The 19,239-nt window shown below is 44.2% G+C and overlaps 1 protein-coding gene across 2 annotated transcripts in view; it reads left to right on the top strand.

Annotated features, from left to right (window-relative positions):
* LOC138611703 (glypican-5-like) overlaps positions 1-19,239 on the top strand; it is a 101,484-nt gene that overhangs the window by 21,421 nt on the left and 60,824 nt on the right. Inside the window, exons 3-6 of one of the 2 annotated variants that reach the window (XM_069684902.1) lie at positions 1,663-2,366; positions 16,942-17,108; positions 18,177-18,233; positions 18,798-18,920. In XM_069684902.1, the coding sequence (XP_069541003.1) occupies positions 1,663-2,366; positions 16,942-17,108; positions 18,177-18,233; positions 18,798-18,920 (1,051 nt within the window). The remainder of the gene's footprint in view (positions 1-1,662; positions 2,367-16,941; positions 17,109-18,176; positions 18,234-18,797; positions 18,921-19,239) is intronic. The other variant, XM_069684903.1, reaches the window with a different exon arrangement.

Below are 19,239 nucleotides of genomic sequence, written 5' to 3' on the forward strand. Positions count from 1 at the left end.
TGTGGTTATTGAGCCTTGTGACTTGACTGGCGGGCAGGCAGACAGACCTCACACTGGTAGCTACTCTGCAGCCCCTCCGGCTCAGGAGACACCGAAGTGGAACCGAAACTTGTACTCCAACTTCTATTCCAACCCAACGCTCATTCTCATTTTAATGCTCTCCTTGGTCCGTCTCTGAAGATGCATTAAAACTCCTAACCATTACTTGTCATGTCCGTCTGCTTTATTTCTGTCGCACGCAGTCATGCTCTTTAAACTCGAACTTACGATACCGTGCGTGCGGGAGCAGCTCCGATCGTGCCGACGGTTTCTGGTCCATCACGAGTGAGTTGTGCCTTTTTATCGGCCAGTGGGGAGTCCCCGTGTGTCACAGACAGCGGTCATATTAGTGCAGCTGTTGAGGAGGACATGACTGTTGTTATCCTTCTGTCTGTGAGCTGGGAGGGGCTGGACACACACAGGCACACACACAAACACACACACAGTCATTTGGTTACAAACACTGCAGGGAGATAGATTCAATATGAGAAAGGTAGTCTTATGAAGGAATTTTTAAGGGATGACATCAAACAGACTTGAGCCAACAGTGCATCATTAATAAAGAGTTTGAAGTCACATGCAGAATATTCATAACGTTTTGTACGTATGCATGTGTGGTGGTGCTGGTGGGGGTTTTTGGCACCCTCCTTCTCCTGTCTCGATTTCTGTACAGTTGCTACTGCTCCTTCATGTCCTGGCATGCTTTTAAGCTGACATCACACCCCAGAGGAGAGTGTTGTGTCCAGGACCTGCACACGCACACATACATACATACATATACATGCAGTCCCACAGAGCTGCATACAGAAGAGAATGTTTGCTGCAGAGGAAACAGAACAAAAGGTTACAAGATTAAGTGGACCTCTAGTGAAGGAGATAATGGGACAAAACGATGAGCTGGGACGTACAGGGTGGTAGAAGTGGTCTAATAAGCAAGACTGGCCGATTTTCTATTATGTGATTAACCAAATTGATTTAACATAAACCATGTCAATGAGCAGTGAAAAAGGGACAGGCAAAGGAGAATGTTGGAGGAAATGAACGGGAAAGTTTGGTCTCACGCCAGTTTGTCTCTCTGCTCTGTAACAGAACCTGGCTCAGGGAGAAGTGGCACTTCATTTGCACTAATCAGCCTCTGCACTGACATCATTGATTGCCTTTCAGCTTCACTCGCTCACCAGGAAGTGACTTAAGAACTGAATGACTCAAATATTGCGTGCGTGTCGGCTGTTGGCATGTCAAACACCCTGTGGAATCTGGATGAATTCAGTATTCGCCACAGAAAATGCAAAGTGATGGCGGTCGCCGCTCATATCAGCATGCAGTTCACTTCTCTCTCTCCCTTGGCAAAGGCTGTCTCCTTAAGATATTCTTATTAGGGTGACGACTTTATCCACAACGATATCCAACCACATTATAAGGGAATTTGACACCAGTTTCTCAACCCATCTTACAAGCCAAGCTCAGCTGGCTAAGAGCCACGTTTTGGATATGTGTTTGCATTTTAAATGCCTCATCAATTCAATGCTGGTATATCATTTCACATGATTTACAATGTTCCGCTCACAAAGTGTCATTTCTCATCGTCCCTTATCTCTGTTTTGTTTTCTGCTTTCCTTGCAGACATGTTCCAGTACCTTCTCTCCTTCTCTCAGGGCCACCTGAGCTCTCTGTTGGAGGTAACCTACTCATCACTGTCCCGGCATGCCCTACCCCATGTTAACCAACTCTTCTCTTCACTATCCCTCTACCTCCGTGGGGCCAACGTCTCTGTGGATGCGTCAGTCCACCAGTTTTTTAACAACCTCTTCCCGCTGGTCTACACACGGCTCATCAATCCAGGCATCGACGGCAGCATGACGACGGCCAGCGAAATGGGCGACTGTCTCCGCATGACCAGGCAGGATGTCAACCCGTTCGGGCCTCATCCGGCAGTCATGGCCCAAGCTCTGTCGGGGGCACTGGGAGCCGGCCGACAACTGGGCCTGGCCCTGGAGGAGGGTCTGGAGGTGATGAACGCTACAGAATATGTCAGCCTGAGCAAAGAGTGCGTGAAGGGCCTGGTGAAGATGGTGTACTGCTCCCACTGCAGAGGACTGACGCTGATCAAGCCCTGCGTGGGCTACTGTCTGAATGTGATGCGAGGCTGCTTGGCCAGCGTGTCTGAGCTGGATCAGCCTTGGAGGAGATACACCAGCTTATTGGAGCAGCTAACCCACGCCATGGCGGGGCACCACAGCCTCGAACTAGCCCTGCTCGGGGTACGGGGGTACGTTAACGAGGCCTTGCTTTACGCACAGCTCCATGGTCCTCTCATCACTGCCACGGTGAGTACACTCACTAGATCAGCAGCTGTAATGGCACATGTCAAATGCCTCCAAACGTTTTGTTTAACATCTTTGTTTCGTACGTATACTTTGGCAATATCTGTTGTATTGATTGGAAAGACTGCTTGTGGGTTATGAGCTATTTTTTCCACCATTGCAACAAAAAGCCCTTCACTGCATTAATGTTTGCACAGAGTTGAAACTATTCAGAGAAAAATAATGTTCACTTCATTCTCTAAAGTCGTGCAGGCTGAGCCGAGGCAAAAGACACGTTTTCCAAAATAAAAGCTGCTTTAAAATCAATATCAGTGTTATTTACGTTCCGACTGTGCGGGGATATTATAAACTCCTCATTGACTTAAATGAGAAAAGTAGTTGATAAAATGGGGATTTACTGCACTTGAATGCTCAGAGTACTTCCACATGCCTTATGTTAAATGTGGTTTTAGGTTGGATGTTCAGAACATGCAGACAGTTTCATGAACGACTGCCAGACAGTTGTTAAAGCTGAACTCTGCAGTTAAATCTAAAGCAAAACTTCTTTAAAACACTTTTATCTTGGTTTGTCGTCTCGTGTTCACAGCAGGCATTGTGGTGAGACTACATTAAACACACAGAAGGATTAGGGTTTGCAGTTGTGTTTAATTCCTTTAGCATTTTACTGTGGCTTTAAAACTACAGATCAAATATCTGTAGTAAAGATTGTAATCTGTCACATATTTAGACACGCAGTGTAATAAATAGCACACACTGATGTAATACACTCCGGGTTGCGGAGCCGTTTGCACGTCTGAAATCAGCTTTGTCAGTGAATGCAATGATCTTTATCTACGCATTTTAAACAATACTTTCTCTGCCAAAATGCAAAGTCCCAGGCATGCGTGTGGGTGTAAGGTGACGTGAGTCATACGCCGCGGAGCAGAAGGTGGTTAGAAGTGATTTATGTTCGTCATCAGGAGAAACATAACTAAATCCTCAGGAGCATGTCAGTCTGCATTGAATCTCCCTCTCTCATCCAGATTTCAGACATGGTTCTCGATGCATTTTATGTGCATTTAATGTTTCTGAATGAGCCTCTCATAGATGTGTTTCCTCATGATGAGCTGGAGAGTTCAGGACATCATGCTTCTCCTACCTTTAGCTGGCCTCTTTTTCCTGAGTAGGTGCCTGGACTTGACTTCCCTGAGATGTGGGAATAGCAAGTCATATTTCTGTTTATTCTCTCTTATCCTGATCCCTAACTCTCTCCATCTCATTAGTTGGCCACGACAAGCCGTAGATATGAGTTTTTATGATTCATATCCCGTCAGAACCTGGAGTTACTCAGTTGGACTATAGCCTTCTGTGATATTAACTGTGTTGAATATGGGAATGGAGAAGGGAAGAACAATGCTTCAAATGTTGACAGGGTTGTGTAGGCTGCAGTTGTTCCCTAATATCTATAATGGGACCACTTGTGCACAAGTCTACACTGGAGCTGTTCCCAGAACTGTAAGACAACACTATAGAAGCCATAATGTGAGAGCTGCTGCTGGAATAATCTTCAAATCAGTTTTTCCCTTTTTTTTAAATGCACAATTGCAGACTTCCCATGACTTACTGAAAGTTATTCTCACGGACTGTTCATCACTGTGGTGAAAAAGTGCATAGAGTTAAAGTTACTTTAAGGGCAATCTTGGATCCAATTGGCTATAGTCTGACGGCGATATAGTCTCTGGGGACACCGGTGAACAAGCCAGGCATTTTAGTAAAAAGTGAAAATAAAGCTTTGTCAGGTCTGTCTTCAAGACACCACCGTAAAGTATACCCCCGCAACCCCCGCAGTCCATATGGACCCAGCTCCCGCCTGTCAACAACTAGGCTATTGAAATAAAGTATCTATCGGGGCTACTATTTACAGACGTGGGACCTGGATTTCCAGGAAGGCAAGTGTTCTGGTTTCTGTTTGTAGTACGCTTGTAGTCCAAATAATATTGACCAATCGCGTATCAGCAGGCTGCGACGTATGCAGTCCGTGTGGAGAGCAGAAACAGGCGGAACATGATGCGCCGTAATGACACCCCGGCTCCCATCAGTGGCTATCTGACGATTATTTAGCTTCTTATTAATCTCTATAAACAGACATCTGCATGCTTACAGCTAACTATCCATTTTAGATCTCAAATTCAACTTGAGATAAATTCCCTTCACGCGGAGTCACAAAAGCCGTTCAGCATTCAGATTTCCGGACTTCCTCGAATGCATCAGAAATGATCGATCCAACCTACGTTCAACAAACGAGCATTTTAAAAGTTTTCTTCTCCTCTTCAGGGCAGCACCGTAACGGAAACACGTGATGCCCAGATCGATAATTTCTGATGCATTCGAGGAAGGTGGGAAACCAGAACACTTGACATTCGCAAAATCCATGTCACTGCATACAGCGTCTACATGTAGAACCTGTAAAAAGAGATTACCATAAGGGTAGCTCTCTTTACCCAACTAAACTTACTTAGCCAAGTAGGGCCCGGTCAGGACCAGTTTCTACACCGCAGGCACTGAAGCAGAACTGACCTTATTCTACCATCCAACTCCTTGCAAGCAAACAATCCACTCCAATTACAATTTCAAGCAACGGAGCATTACTCTGATTCAGAAATTTCAACTTGTCATACCTGCAGGCTACGTTCCCTGACAACAGAGCTTCGGGGCTTTGTAGTACAAGCTTCCGTTTTGCACATTAAGAAATTATAGAAACAACTTTCAATTAAATATTCTTCAATCCAGAGTTTCCTTTTATCAAGATGCAGCGATCAGCATGCAAGGTGTTTTTTTTCCCTGAATTTGAAACTGAGTTTGATAGTACACCATCAGGGTTGGACAAAATATCGGTGTCGCAATATATCGTCGTCCCGATAGGTGTGATACAATTATCGTATTGCTGGCACCAAATATAGATAATTTAATAAAAACAAAATCAGCACTCTAAACAGATCTCCCTGCCAATTTGAGTCACCTCATTGTTAACCTCAGTTTGTGTCATAGTCTGTGATACTGACACCCAATTACAGTGAATAATACATGAATTCTGGCCTTTTTATGGGCATTTTGTATTCTTCAGTTAGTCAGATATCATGATGTATTATTATATTATTGTCTTGCAATATATCAATCGTCGTAGAATCGCTGTATTGCGATATTATCGTTGTCGTGGGCCACGTTTCGTGAGCTACCCTGCGATTCCCACCCCTATGACACCAGAATGAACTAAAAGAAATGTCTGCCTGGAAGGTGATAAAAACACTTATTTATGTGTAGCGATAAATGTTACTTGAATCATACAATGTATGTAAAGTATCTTGTAGTTAATGGGCTTAAACATCCAAAAACCACTTGTATGGCCTCTTTTCAATGTAGTGAAGGAACGCCACAGAGCCTGACACTTACTGTATACAATCCCGCGCACTCAGACAGAGGAGGGCTGGTTGTCAGGCCTAAATACTGACCTAATACAACTATTCAGAGTGAGATCCAGCTTGTATTTTGTGTGTGGATGTACATATGTGTGTGTGTGTGTGTGTGTGTGTGTGTGTGTATGGCTGCTTGGTATTCATGGGGTGGCAGGCGAGTCTGGAGCCGGGAGTGTAGCACGGGAACAAGGGGGGCAGAATTGAAAGGGTTCCAGCTAGGCCATACAAACTAGACCCAGCCAGCTGGAAAAAAGGGCCAAGAGAATTGTTGCTGATAAAGGAGGTGGCCCCCAGTCAGACACTGGTGGTTCCCAGTTTCTGGGCTCTCGTTGCTTCACGCAGCCGTTCAGCCAGGCTAGAGGGTAAACATGATCACCTACGCTTCCTCGTTCACTTACACACACGGACACACACACAGAGTTCTATTGCCATGTATTAACTAGGACCCATGGCCTTTTTAAATCCCAGCATGTTTTCATAAAGCCACAGTGGCCTGTCAAGGAAAACTGTAAAGTCTCCAGTGAGCAACTACTGTCTCAGCGTAGCCACCTTCACCCCCCTCCCAGACGTACATTCAATGTTAAACACCTATTATCTTTGCTATCTAACTGCCAAGCAAATCAAAGTGCACATACCTCGCTGTTGATTCCTATAACTTCTGCAGTATGTGTGAAGTTAGGCACAAAACTAGCTCTGTTTCTCACCGAGTCGGAATATTATATAGAGTTGTTATTAAAGGAATTATTGTGACTTTGTGGTTTTACACTGGGATGTTATCCCAAACCACTTTGTGGTTGCTTTCTCTCTCACTCAGAGAGCTGCAGACTACACAGAGTCTGCACTATATGTTGCAATACGTCATAGGGTAGGAGCTGGGTCATAACATATATATATACTGTACACACACACGCCACACCGTGTGCAGGTATCAGGTTTTTAGAAGTCCTAGATGTGCGGCCCACCCTGTGACAATACCTGCAGCGTGCGTTAGACTGAAAGCAGCTATTGATAGTTGTGTGGGGCAGCAGACGGGTCGACTCTGTTTTAACACATTCCTGCTCTTATTGAGATGGAGCGTGAACGCGGGTCTGAGGGAAGTGGTTATGGTTATGGATATTGGGGGAGCCTGGGGCTGGATTATGTTGAGTAGACACAATTAGGAGAAAATTGGAAAATGTCCAGTAAAAGTGGCGACTCTTATTGGGCCCCAGTGGAAATGGGAGCTCCGATGTTTAGTGAGGTTTTCTCCCCCTGAATGCTGCCCTGTTCAATTTATCTTTAAGTTTCTCCCTGCAGAGTCGGCTGTGCCCGAGAGGCCGCAGACTGCTGTTTATTGACATGGTCTTAAAAATGATATGGCTCATATGACCTGGAGGGGAACGTTTTATATCTTGTACTTGCAAAAGATGAGTAGACTTAACACGGGGAAGCATGCATCCACTCACTCACTCATTCATTCAGTCTCTCACTTAAGAGCTTTGCTTCTGAGAAAGTAGTGCCAGCTACAGAGCAGTTTATACGCAGGTCTACCTTATCCGCTTGTTGGTTTTACCCCAGCTTCTCATTACAGTCTTATGGAGGAATGATAATAGCAGCCTGGGCATTTAGATAATGGAAACAAGGGCCAGTGGGATGACTGGAAGGTTTCCATTCACCACGGTGGCACCTCAAAAGACTGCAGCCGCTTACATCGCAAGCACACAGAATATCATTGGTGCAAAAAGAACTTCTTGTTATCACAGCTTTTTGTTTAACTTTTCCCGTCCCATTCGATGCAACCCTGTATTTTCATGGTTTCAGAAATATGATGATGTGTACTGTGATAAAAAAAAATCTATCACTGTAAAGATAAAGTGAATTATGATTGCTGTAGAATAGAAGCTTTCTGAGATACACTCTGACATCAGCTGCGCAGAATGCCTCTGGAGGTCACCTTATATAAAAGGATTATACACACGCTCAGGCCTTTATGTGTGCTTCTCTGGATCTAATATTTGAGACAGTTAGCAGAATGGTAGCTGACGCAAAATGCGCTCATGGCCAATCTATACGCTTAACCCATCTCTCTAAGTTGTGTGTGCCTTTGGCACTCTGTCCAACCCTCAAGCTGACTGACTTACTCAGCAGTCCATTAGCTAATGATGGTGGGTGCAGCAGCCTCTCTTCTCCTCAGCCACCCTCACACATCTTTCCAGCTCTCCTCCTCCCTCTTTTAGTGTTAGCCTCACTGCTGATAATATGCAGCAGCCCTCAACACCAGGAAAAAAGAAATCCTATTTCTTCTCCTCAGTATGAAAGATGCAGTTTCAACTGCGAGCAATCACCATATGATTGATGGCTGGGCCATTAAATCTGGACCAGAACACGAAGCAGTGGTCCTCAGTATATTATTTTTCTCTGCGACCCATGACTTGGATCCGCGGAATCATCATATGAATCCTCAGATGTGTAGTTGATTATAAGTTGAAGAAATGTTCACAGAGGGGAAACTCAAATGATGTGGGGCTTTCCATCAGAGTCTGAGGTCTGCTGCTCAGATGGACTCTTTCACACACAATGTGAAACGGCAGGAGAGAGAGAGATGACAAGAAAAAGAAAGGATGGCTGACAGGCGCAGTAATGTGCTGATGTTGCATTTTGCAAGACTAATAAATATCTTCAGCACAGTTTGCATCTATAGCTCTTAACACTGGCCATCCCTGGACCTTCAAGTCCTAATATGAAGCAGGCAATACATTAAAAAAAATACTGTTACATGACAGAATTTGAGCCTCCACCTCGTCGATTACCCACAAACCAGGACACCTCAGTAGTAGCATTTCTTCTGTCTACTATAAATAGTTTTGATATCACACAGCACTATCCCCATGCTCCCCCCCTCCCTCTCTGCTGCCCTTTAAATGCCCTTGTGTGTTTTTATACATCCAGTAGCCTCACCTGATGCCTTTAAACCTAAGCTAGCTGGCATGATAAAAACCACGCAGCTGCCCGCTGAATGCCCGCTGCATCTGTGTTATGATTTTAGTGGTAATTGAGAGCCCACGTGTTCATTTGAAGCCTTCCAATGAACCAGCAAAGTTTTTACCCACAAGCTTATTTTCTTTGCTCGCGCGCGTATGTGCCACCATATTGCAGACGAGATGAACTCGCTTGACCTTCCTCCGTCTCTTTTTCCTCCGTCGCCGTGGTTCAACCACACTTAAATCCTCTGAGACATCTTGCCACATTTAATGTCTGTAATTCTCTTGAATTTGTTTACAAAGATGGACAAACGTTGTCAACAAACTCCAAAGTAACACCCATATTTACTACGAGGGGGGGGGGAAAGGAGAGCCTCTCATTTTTAGATCATCTGTGAGTGATTTAATCAGGGTAAACAAGCCTCGATGTGGAGAGAGAAACCCGGCGCTCTCTTTACTGATTGGAATCTCAAGGACTTTTTTCCTGTGATATACGAGGGACTGAGTCTCTCTTTAATTAGCACTGACATCATTCGGATAAGAGTGAGAGGAAAAGACAAGGGGGGGTGGGGTGGGGGGGGGGGGAGGGGGTGATTGACAGGGTATGCAGAGTGAAGACGAAAGAGAGAGACGCAGACAAAGTGATTTAGAAAGAATGAAGAGAGACCTTAAAAGATGGCCGTAAAGAACCGACAGGGGGAGAGAGAAAAGAAGCCAATGAGAGAAGAGTTATGTTGTAAATCATCTATTCTCTATCTCACTCAAGGGTTTCTGGGAGAGGCCAAATGGAAAGCTGCCACAATTAGTCCACAAGTGGTTCGGGGGCTCTTATATTATAGTGTATATGCTGAATGTTTGTACATTGAAATAGGCTGAAGACTATTAAAGCTAGAACACATGATGTTTGTACTTATACTTATAACAAAAGGTTTGCCTTCAGTTCTTTCTCTTAACGGGTTACATAAGCTGTGTCCCAATCCAGGGGCTGCATCCTTCGCGTATTTGAAGGCCGATTGCAGCACGTCGAAGGCTGTCCCATTTCGAAGGCTACTTCAGATGCTGCCGACAAGTGCGTCCTCCTTTTCCCGGGCCACGAAGGATCCTTCGCAGCCTAACGTATCCTGAGATTAACTGCACGCTAATTCAAACAAGACGACTCTTACGCAGCCGAGGAACACACTTTTAAATAAAAAACTTTTTGGTTTCGACTCAATCGAACAGCTACCGACACAAATGTTAAAAAAATGAAAGAGCCCTTGAAACAAATTATCTTTAAAATAATAGGTTAAGTTACTTGACGTTATGCAAGCTAGTTAGCCTGCTAGCTACTTGTTGCTAGGTGAGAGGAGCAGCGTTTGGTGGCACTAGGTAAGCAAACAGGAAATCCTCCATTAACCAAACCGTCCTACTTCACTTCGGCTTTAGCGATCCACGTAGGCTATGAACATCTCATCCTCCGTAGACCGCCTCCTTCGAAGAATGCAGCCCCTGAATTGAGACACAGCTATAGTTCCATCGTGTAAAAACAGGGCTTCAGAGTGCAGAGTGGGAATGAAAGAGACTCCATTCTCCCTGTAACAAATGAGTGCACCAGCAAAGGAAGCTGTTATCTTAAAATCATTGCATAATGTTGCATTAATCACAAATGAGTAAGTCATGAGAGGTTGAATCAAAAGTGTGAAATGAGGCTGGAAAAGAAAGACTTCATTCTCTATGTGAGGTTAATGAGAGTTGGACTTCTCATCTCCCTCAGGGAGAAGTTCATGGAATGGGAGCATTCATCAGCTCAAACATTGTTCTTAACTCGAATGATTGCATGGAAAAATATTCAGTCACACATTTTTGGTAGGTCAGGTCACCCATTTCATTTTGTGACATCCTTGAGTCACACAAACACTGTCAAAGGTCACAGGTCAAATGAGAGGGAACAATCTCTACCCGTACACCTTGAATCCAATCTATCATGAAATCCAGTAATCTTTATCACTTTTACAGTGTTACCCTCTCATTGTAAATCTTTTGTAAACCCAGTGTTCCAGTGTTCAAGTGTTGTTAAGGGAGGAGAGAGACTTCCTTATTCCCCCAACCCACCCAAATTTTCCCAGATGGCCCAGGGTTTGAACTGGCAACCTTCCAGTCTCCAGCTTGCTTCCTTAACCTCAGGGGCTCCACCACAACACTGCTAGTGCTGCGAAATTCAAGTAGTCACATTAGTGCGTAAATAAAGGGGGAAACTTTTTTTTTGGTATGGCTGGATCCTTGCTATACATACAGTATACTGTAAGTATTACAGTTATAGCTTTATATAAGTAGATATAGCTTTATACAAAAGCATAGCACCAGGAAACAGTATACAGTTGTTGATGGTTCCCTTTTTTTTTTTTCACAAAATGAAAAATGTACTGCAAAAAATAGAAACAGAAACCCTTCTCCTGCAGAGCCAGCGGACCCTCCCTTTCTATTTTCATATGCATTGCAATTAGGGATGGAAATTGTTACTTGTTTAAACACAATTAGCTCGATGCTCGACTATAAAAACTTCAGTCATTTGCATTTAAATTGAAGCCTTTGGTTTTCTTTGGAGAAAACATCATAAACAACCATGTTGCCAAAGTAACAAGGATCTTCCTGTGTGGTGTACAGAGCCCACCAGAATGTGAACCAGTGGCTCTCTTTGAGTTCCTGTTACTCTCGCGGCTTCTTTTCTGATCGCATTTTTCTTCCCCTTTTTTGTCAGAGACCACAATGAAGTGAATACCAAATAAATGTAATTGTCACGCTCTCATCCGCTTTTTTCCAGTGTAGTATCAGTCTCATATTGAATGAAATTCCCATTCCAGACGTAGTCCAACTTTTTGCAAAACAGGAGCTTCTGTTTTTCTTCTCCGTCTCTTCTCTGACTCTGAATCCAAACCCAAATGGAAGAAGAGCACCTTTGATGTCTTTGAGAGCTCTGTGTTTTACCGACACTAACGGGAATGTAATTTAATTTTCTAATTTTTGCTGGTAAGTGAATATTTTATGGTTATGAAGGGTGTCCAATATCTTGGAATGACAGTGACTGTGGTTTGGATAATGGATGTAAGCTGCAGTCCCAGGAGCTTCTCTCAGGGAGAGGAATGAAAACAGAGACAGTTTGCAGTAAGACACTTTCTTGAGTCATAAATGTACATATTTGCACGTATGAATGCAACAACTGGAACAGTGCATACAAAACTTCAAATAATCCCTGAGACTAATTTAAAACAGTACAACTAATGGCACAGAACCATTGCTTTGTAGTTTTATGAGCTAACGTTCCATTGAGGCCATTTAGCCCCATGATTCATAACTATGATAAATTAATAAAATCCCTGAAGCTTGGCTGAAAAGTGGATGTTGTTTTAGCTCAGGTCAGAGACGGTTACTATAACAAAATCTCAGTGTGTGACTCATTTTTCCTTTATTATTTCGATGCACTTGGCAAACCGATGTAGGCCTATTTGTGTGCCTTTGTTGCAAATGGTAGCCGTTGTTCTCTTTGGCAGAGCTGACAAATAAAGTTCCTGTTCCTGGAGTGAAGCAGTCGGTAGCATTATGAGACCGACTGTGTGGTTATGATTGTTTTGCACATAAACCATGGAAAGTGGAAGAGGGCGGCCTTCGCTGACCGATCAAGCCCTCCTTATCCCACAATGCAATGCGTGTGGGTTAAGAAGGGGCTGAGAAAGTTCCCTTGGCTTTACTGGGTAATCCCTTGATAAATAAACTGGGAAGACAAGACCACCGCTGCTATCTGTAAGCCAATACTCCCCAAGAGGAGGGATGGCCCTGGGCTTGGCTAGCTTGGAGCTGACTCTCTTGCTGCGCTCTTCTTACACTCTTACCTCAGGATTATATGTTCAGGAGGCAGAGATACACACATGGAAGCATGCATTTTGAGGAAAACACTTGATAACAGCTTTTGTATAGTAAAAATAGATGATTTAGATTGAGTGGTTTAAGTTCTCTTTTGTTGATATACACAACAGTAAACCCAAACCACTTAAACTCATGGTTATAGTTGTAAAAAATGACTGGCCTGTCTGCAGCAGTAGAACTCAAATTTGATTGGCTCAAATGCACATAGAATACATGCCTCGTATTTCCCCAAAGTCTTCCCATGCGGACAACATGCATCCCACCAATCTGCCACTTCCATCAGCCTCTGTCCTCAGGCAATCACACGAGGAATGCTCCGCAAAATAGCTGAAATTGTGAAGGTATAACAAGGACAAACAGGTGCTCAAACACACACACACAGACACACACTGAACCGAGTGTTCATGCTGTGCCCAAATGGGATTTTCATTCTCACGCCATCATCAGGTCAGGAGATAATTGATATATGGCCGCGTTCAAGCCCCTGTCATTATTCAACCTGTCGTCTGATTGGCCTTCAGGATTATGAGCTCAGAAGGTCCAACCTATAAGAGCATGTCTCCATTTCTCAAGAGAATCCATTATGGGGATACTGTTTATTTTCCCAGCAATTGCTTTGTGTGCTGTTTACAATGTTGTGTGTTTGGTTAGGCAGAAGACGGATTTCCTTCAGTGTTTTTGTTTTGAAAAGCAGGCCGTTCTCCCGTCTCTTCCGGCCTATTCTAAAGTGCTTTTTTGAACCTCTTCTATGTGGTTGTAAAAATATTTGAGTAAAGCAAACAGAACTGTGAATGACCTCCGCTTGATGTTCATATTTTAAAAGGATGTTTACATTTTTCTCTCGGAGAATAGCAAAGTGTCATACGAAGGCAAGTGAGAGATTGTGCTGGTTAGACGGCCCCTTTGGAAAGTTCACAGCGACAGGATAAGATTCTGTCTTAATCCTCCATCGATCACCCCTGCAGAGAGAAGAGATCCTGCAGCTCTGACCTTTTCTGCTCGTTTTTCATCTGCTGAATTTCATTTATTGGCTTTGGTGTTTTCAGAATGTGTTCAATAATTGAAAACTTTTAGGAGATACAGGGCTGCCAGTGATTAGCATGAAACACACATATACAGCCCAATACTAACAAACTAATGGCATCAGACTATAAAGTGCATTAAAGGGCCAGTTCGCCGATTTTCAACCTCAGTCCTATCATGCTATTATGTGGAGCTAATGCCGTTATGGTAGGAGAAAAAAAATGCAATTTCACTCCGTGCCTTTGGAGGACGCTATCCGCTTCTCCAATGAGCCCTGGAAAACCTCCGCCAGACTACGTAAAATGCATCATCTGGTGGAGGCCAGGGAGCTCGCTAAACTACACTTAAACAATCTAGGGCGCCCGCCTCCGATGTCATGTCTCGCTCAAAATCGTCAGGTTTGAAATGTAGACAGCAGACCTGAAGATTTTTTAGACGATCCACCGGTATGTTCTTGTCGTATTTGGGATTCTGTACCGCTCTGAGCCGTTGCCTGCAGCAATCAATGTCCTCGACTGGAAAAATGGTAGCATTTCACTCCAGCCTCTCTCGCTGGGCCGTTCCTTTCAGAGGGAGGGGCGCAATGTACGCTGGGTGTTGTAGGAATGTACAATGGGCAAAACCACGAGCTGTTTGTACAACTTTCTCCACAGCTGTGGCACCAATTTCAAATATTATTGCTTCCTTCGATTACAGAGAACACCAGCTTTGACTGACAGTGGTGAATTGCTCCTTTGAGTAGGAGAAAGTTAGGTTTTCTCTCATTCGATTTTAGATGCATTTTAACTTGATACTGGTGGCCCAAACTCCAGAATGAAAAGAATAAATAAAAAAGTGCCTAAAGAATAGAAGAGACTCTAAAAAGGTAATTTCCTTAACAGAAAACATTGTTACTGTTCGGTTCTCGGTTCATTCTCGGCCTTTCACACACCTGCCCCATGCACAGCCTGCCAGCTTCACCACGTTCACACAAACACACACACACACACCCTCCAGCACAGACCTGCAGACCTCCCAAACACTGTTGTCTGGAAATGATGTCATGGAATGTATTTAATGGAAATGCATTTCTTTTTGCTAAATAAGGAAGAAACATATGGTTCACTTGAACCTCATTTGCCATATTGGCTAACTTAAAGCATTTTACATTTGGTTGATAAACAGATTTATGCAAGCGTGCAGGACTTTAAATGAATCAGTCTGACATTTATAGCTTTTCTGCTTCTTGAGTTTTATTGAGTATTTTATTTGTTGCTACAAACACTAGTGTACTTGCAAGTGTTTGTAATGCTGGACTGAGCAATGCTGAAAGCTGCGGGCTAATCAACAAAAGCAAAAGTAATTTATTAATATCCATGTTTTGGAATAGCTCTGCTTAGACTAATTTGGCAAACTATGTCTCATAAAACAATTTATTTAACAGGTTTTAATATTGAAGCGTTCTAATAAATGTCTCAACACGTCATGTTGTGCAGACGGTATGCAAATGAATTAAACCGTAATTGTCTGCAGAAGCATTGCAGCACAAGCAAAGAGCTGCTGGCTTAGTGTGTTGAGAGACTACGTGGCCAAAACAGTTGCTATGTTCTATCTTTTCTCACTGCCACAATGTAATGTGTCTGTGTGTGTGTGTGTGTGTTTGTGTGTGTGTGTGGCATGTTTGCATGTCCATATGTGGCTGTGAGCCGCTCTACCACATGTGAGCATGTTTTATTGGACCAGAGGGAGTTAAGGTTAATGCAATAAAACAACCATCCCCGTGCCCAGCGTCAGCCGTAGGAGAGGATTTAAGACCAGAATGCAGTTAAGCTAAAGTAGGAGAGAGGGGCCTGGACTGAAGTGCTAACAGTGCAATGCAGATGAAAAATGTTCAGGTAGTAAGTTACGCTCATTGACAATCCCGTCTGCGCAAGAATAGCAAGCTGTTATGTGAAAACTTCCATTTAAACTCCATTTATAAGGCACAGGAGATGACGGATCGGCCTCACCCTGGAGGGGAAGGGTATTTTTAGCGGGCTTGCGAGACACTTTTTGTCACCATTAACACATATTTCAGCTGCTTCCCGACATACTTATGCAAACGCTTCCCAGCATGTGGACACACCCCTTCAACCAACCATTTAAACACAGATGCCTGCCAGCTCCTTCCCAAATAAAGCTTTTGTATTGTTTCTGCATTCCGTTGTTTTGCACACTTTGTAACACTAGCATTTTGGTGGCAGTGTGTCGAACAGTATAAAGGACAGCTGGTGCAATCAGTTTGCAGCAGATTGATAGGATAAGTACAACATAGATCACTGTGCTCATTGTCAAATCTCTCCACTGTGTACCTTAAAAAACACCATTAAAAATTGCACAGTTTTCATTCAACTTTGGGTGTGCTTTACTGCATGAGTATAAACATCCAAAGCACTGAGGAAGCAACCCATCTTCCCGAAGTCGCACATCCTTGCAGCTTCTTACAGTAAGGCTCCCTTTACTAAATCAGTGGTGAATAATTAGCGCTGCGAAATGTTACTGTTGGACGCCCTCACACGGCAGAGTGACTCATCCCTCTAGACAAAGCAGCGTGTACGCATTGATCACTGTAAAGAGTTACTCAGTCCAGCGTGCAAGAGCCATTACATTCTGTCTCTCCGGCTAATTGAGGACCACTTAATAACACTGGCCAGAGGCTTTTAAGCCAATGAGATGTCATCGATTTTACCTCTCGGTTTGAAGCACACGCCCCTTCATTTTCATGACCCGGCTGTCTCCTCCTTTCCACTGCTGGCTTTAATAGCCCAATGGAGATTCTCGCCAGCGTTGCCAACTGCGCGCACGTGGTTTCACCTCCGTGAGGTAGTGGAATGTTCTACATTAACTGTCAGCCCTCCTGGCAATAACTCACTCGTCGCACCATTTTCTTTCATCACATCGCTCACTTCACGGCCTCCGTGTTCCCATGTTGTCCGTTACTCAGAAGTTCTCTGTCCCGTAATTCGTTTCACCTCTCTTCATATTGCAATCGCTCAACCAAAATGTAAAACATTCCTCAGTACAAATTGAAAGCATCACTCTGAAAAAAAGCCGTTAATCTCACTTTGAATAATTTATCTGCCCTTATGTGCTTTCAACTGCGCAGGTGTCAATTTGTGGTTAATGCAAGTCACCCTGCAGCTCCACCCATGCTGTTATATGTTTTTCTAGTCTGACAGGTGCGTGTGTGTGTGTGTGTGTTTGTTTGTTCTATCTTCCCCACAGGTGGACAAGGTGTGTGGCCTGTCTACTGGGGAACCCACAGGCATGCAGCCTACAAGCCCAGAGGTCACAACCTCTACTGTGACCTCATCGTCTTCTCCTCCTCCATCTGCCGCCCCCTCCCAAACCCTACCAGAGCAGTGGCTGGGGCAGTTAGCCCACTTGAGGAGGTAAGACAAAGCACATCATGTTAGTTCTACTGCTTTGTGGTCAGGAATACAAACTGCATTAAATAATGACTGGTCAGGTCTGTATGAGGGGTTTGCTAATGTCTATTTCCATCTGCCATCACCTCCCTCTTTCTTAATATGGTTAGTAGGACACAACACACCCACACACACATTGTAAATGTAGTGCCTGGCACTAAAGTCCATGCCCTCCACCTGGCCTCTGAGGCAGCCATCCCATGCCCACAGCAGCTGGCAGTGATGTGCCAGCAGAGGGGGAGTGTGGGTAAGATTAATCTTGACGGACCAACAATTTCCTGTTTACCCAGACGGCCATACCACCAACTCTGCACACCAGCCGGCCTCAGCTTAAATAGCATCACACACAGAAACACACACACACACACACACACACACACATGCAGCATTGCCTGTCTGACCTTGTCCCAAACCATGAATCACTGCACTCATGCCAGCCTAGCTGACAGGCCTGGCCTGGCACTGCCACCACCATTCATGGCTAGACAATCCAGCTCCCTGCCTGCTGCCAACCCTGACCAGAGCACATGTGAGCGCTGACCACTTCAGAGACATGGCAGCACCCGCCGCAGTAAAGGGAGACTGCTGAAAAATCCGAAACATGATCGTGTAAAGCAACATTTGTGTTTCGTTTTAATGGGGAAAAACTATGAATCGAGAATTCAGCAGAAATTTCTTCTGGCTTTCCTGTGAATATTTAACTATTTGCACATGTGCAGATGTTGTTGCCTGTGTGTTTGTTTCCTGACTAAACATATTTATTTCACACACATATCTGTTTTATTTGTTGGCGTGGACTGGGGACAAGCGGGTATTGATTTTTGTGTGGTGTGGCCTGGTCTCTGCATGTGCATGAATAATCACTCTCCAGTTCCAGGGTCAACTGACTGTCTTCTCTCCCTCCTCCCCTCCTGTTTTGTCTTGTCATCCTTTTGTTTCTTGTTTTCCTTCTCTCACCCCCACCTCGTCACATCCCTGCATCCTCCTTGCTTGCAACAATCTCCCCTGGACTCCAACTCCCATCATTCCCAGCTCGTTCCCCCTGAAACCCTCCAAGAACAATAAACATAGTCTGAGAACGCTCTCTAGGTAAGCATGACTCCACGTGTCTTATTTCTGTCGGTCTCTCACAAACCTTTTTGAGCAGTGACGGCTCATATTGTGCCTCGTCTAGATACGTCATTATCACTATCTGTAGGTTGACTTGAGCATTTTTTATGTTGTTAAAAATGTGACGACTGAGCTAACAACCTGTCATGACACCCGCTGTTTTTTGCCTCATGGGTGGCAACAAAGTCTGACTGATGATGACAGCGTCTGTATCAATGACATGTGTTAGCAGATCTGGTGAAGCTAGCGCTGCACCACACCACAAAATTGAGACAAATATGCTGACTTAGTGAAGTGGTCTCATTCAAAGCCAATAATTTCCTGCTACAATCACCATTATTTATCACAGGCATGTATTGTTGAAAGAATCCTGATTGTTGTATTGAGAAGTCTGGCCACCAACCGCAGCAGGAATGTGGCCGCAATCACACAATACATGCCTCAATTGTGTGTTTCCCAACATTGCAATTGATTCAGAAAGACGTGTGGTTTATTTCTTAAATAGCTCCATGCCCTTTTTCCCATGTTTGTGCTTTTCCTCAGGGAGTTCTTGATGTACCTGCAGCGCTACAAGTCGTTCTTCGCCGCCTTGCCAGAGATGCTGTGCGAAGGGGAGAACGTAGTGGACGACTCGACGTGCTGGAGCGGAGATGACGTGGTGGAGAGGTAAGGGCGACATCTTGTACAACATAAAGACTTGACAAACAGAGAGAAGAGGGGTTTTGCACGAAACATCAGCTGACCCTGTTTTGACTTACACACCCCAAATTAATTTGTCTTTTCTGATTCGATAAGAGCATTCATTCATTTTGTTATTCGACTTGATCTGCTGTGAGAGCAGTTTGTTCCTCACGATGAGGCAACGTTTTGTATCTCTTAGCGCTGCTCTGCCACGGCCAATTGTTGCATAAACATATTTTTTGGCAACATCACATCTTGGAGATGAGGACTTGTATCTTCTCCAAATGGCACTGCAGTAAATGCT

Source organism: Semicossyphus pulcher, unplaced genomic scaffold (genome assembly GCF_022749685.1).
Source record: "Semicossyphus pulcher isolate SPU_LCO1_2020_fin unplaced genomic scaffold, fSemPul1.0.p SCAF_7, whole genome shotgun sequence".
Taxonomy (NCBI): domain Eukaryota; kingdom Metazoa; phylum Chordata; class Actinopteri; order Labriformes; family Labridae; genus Semicossyphus; species Semicossyphus pulcher.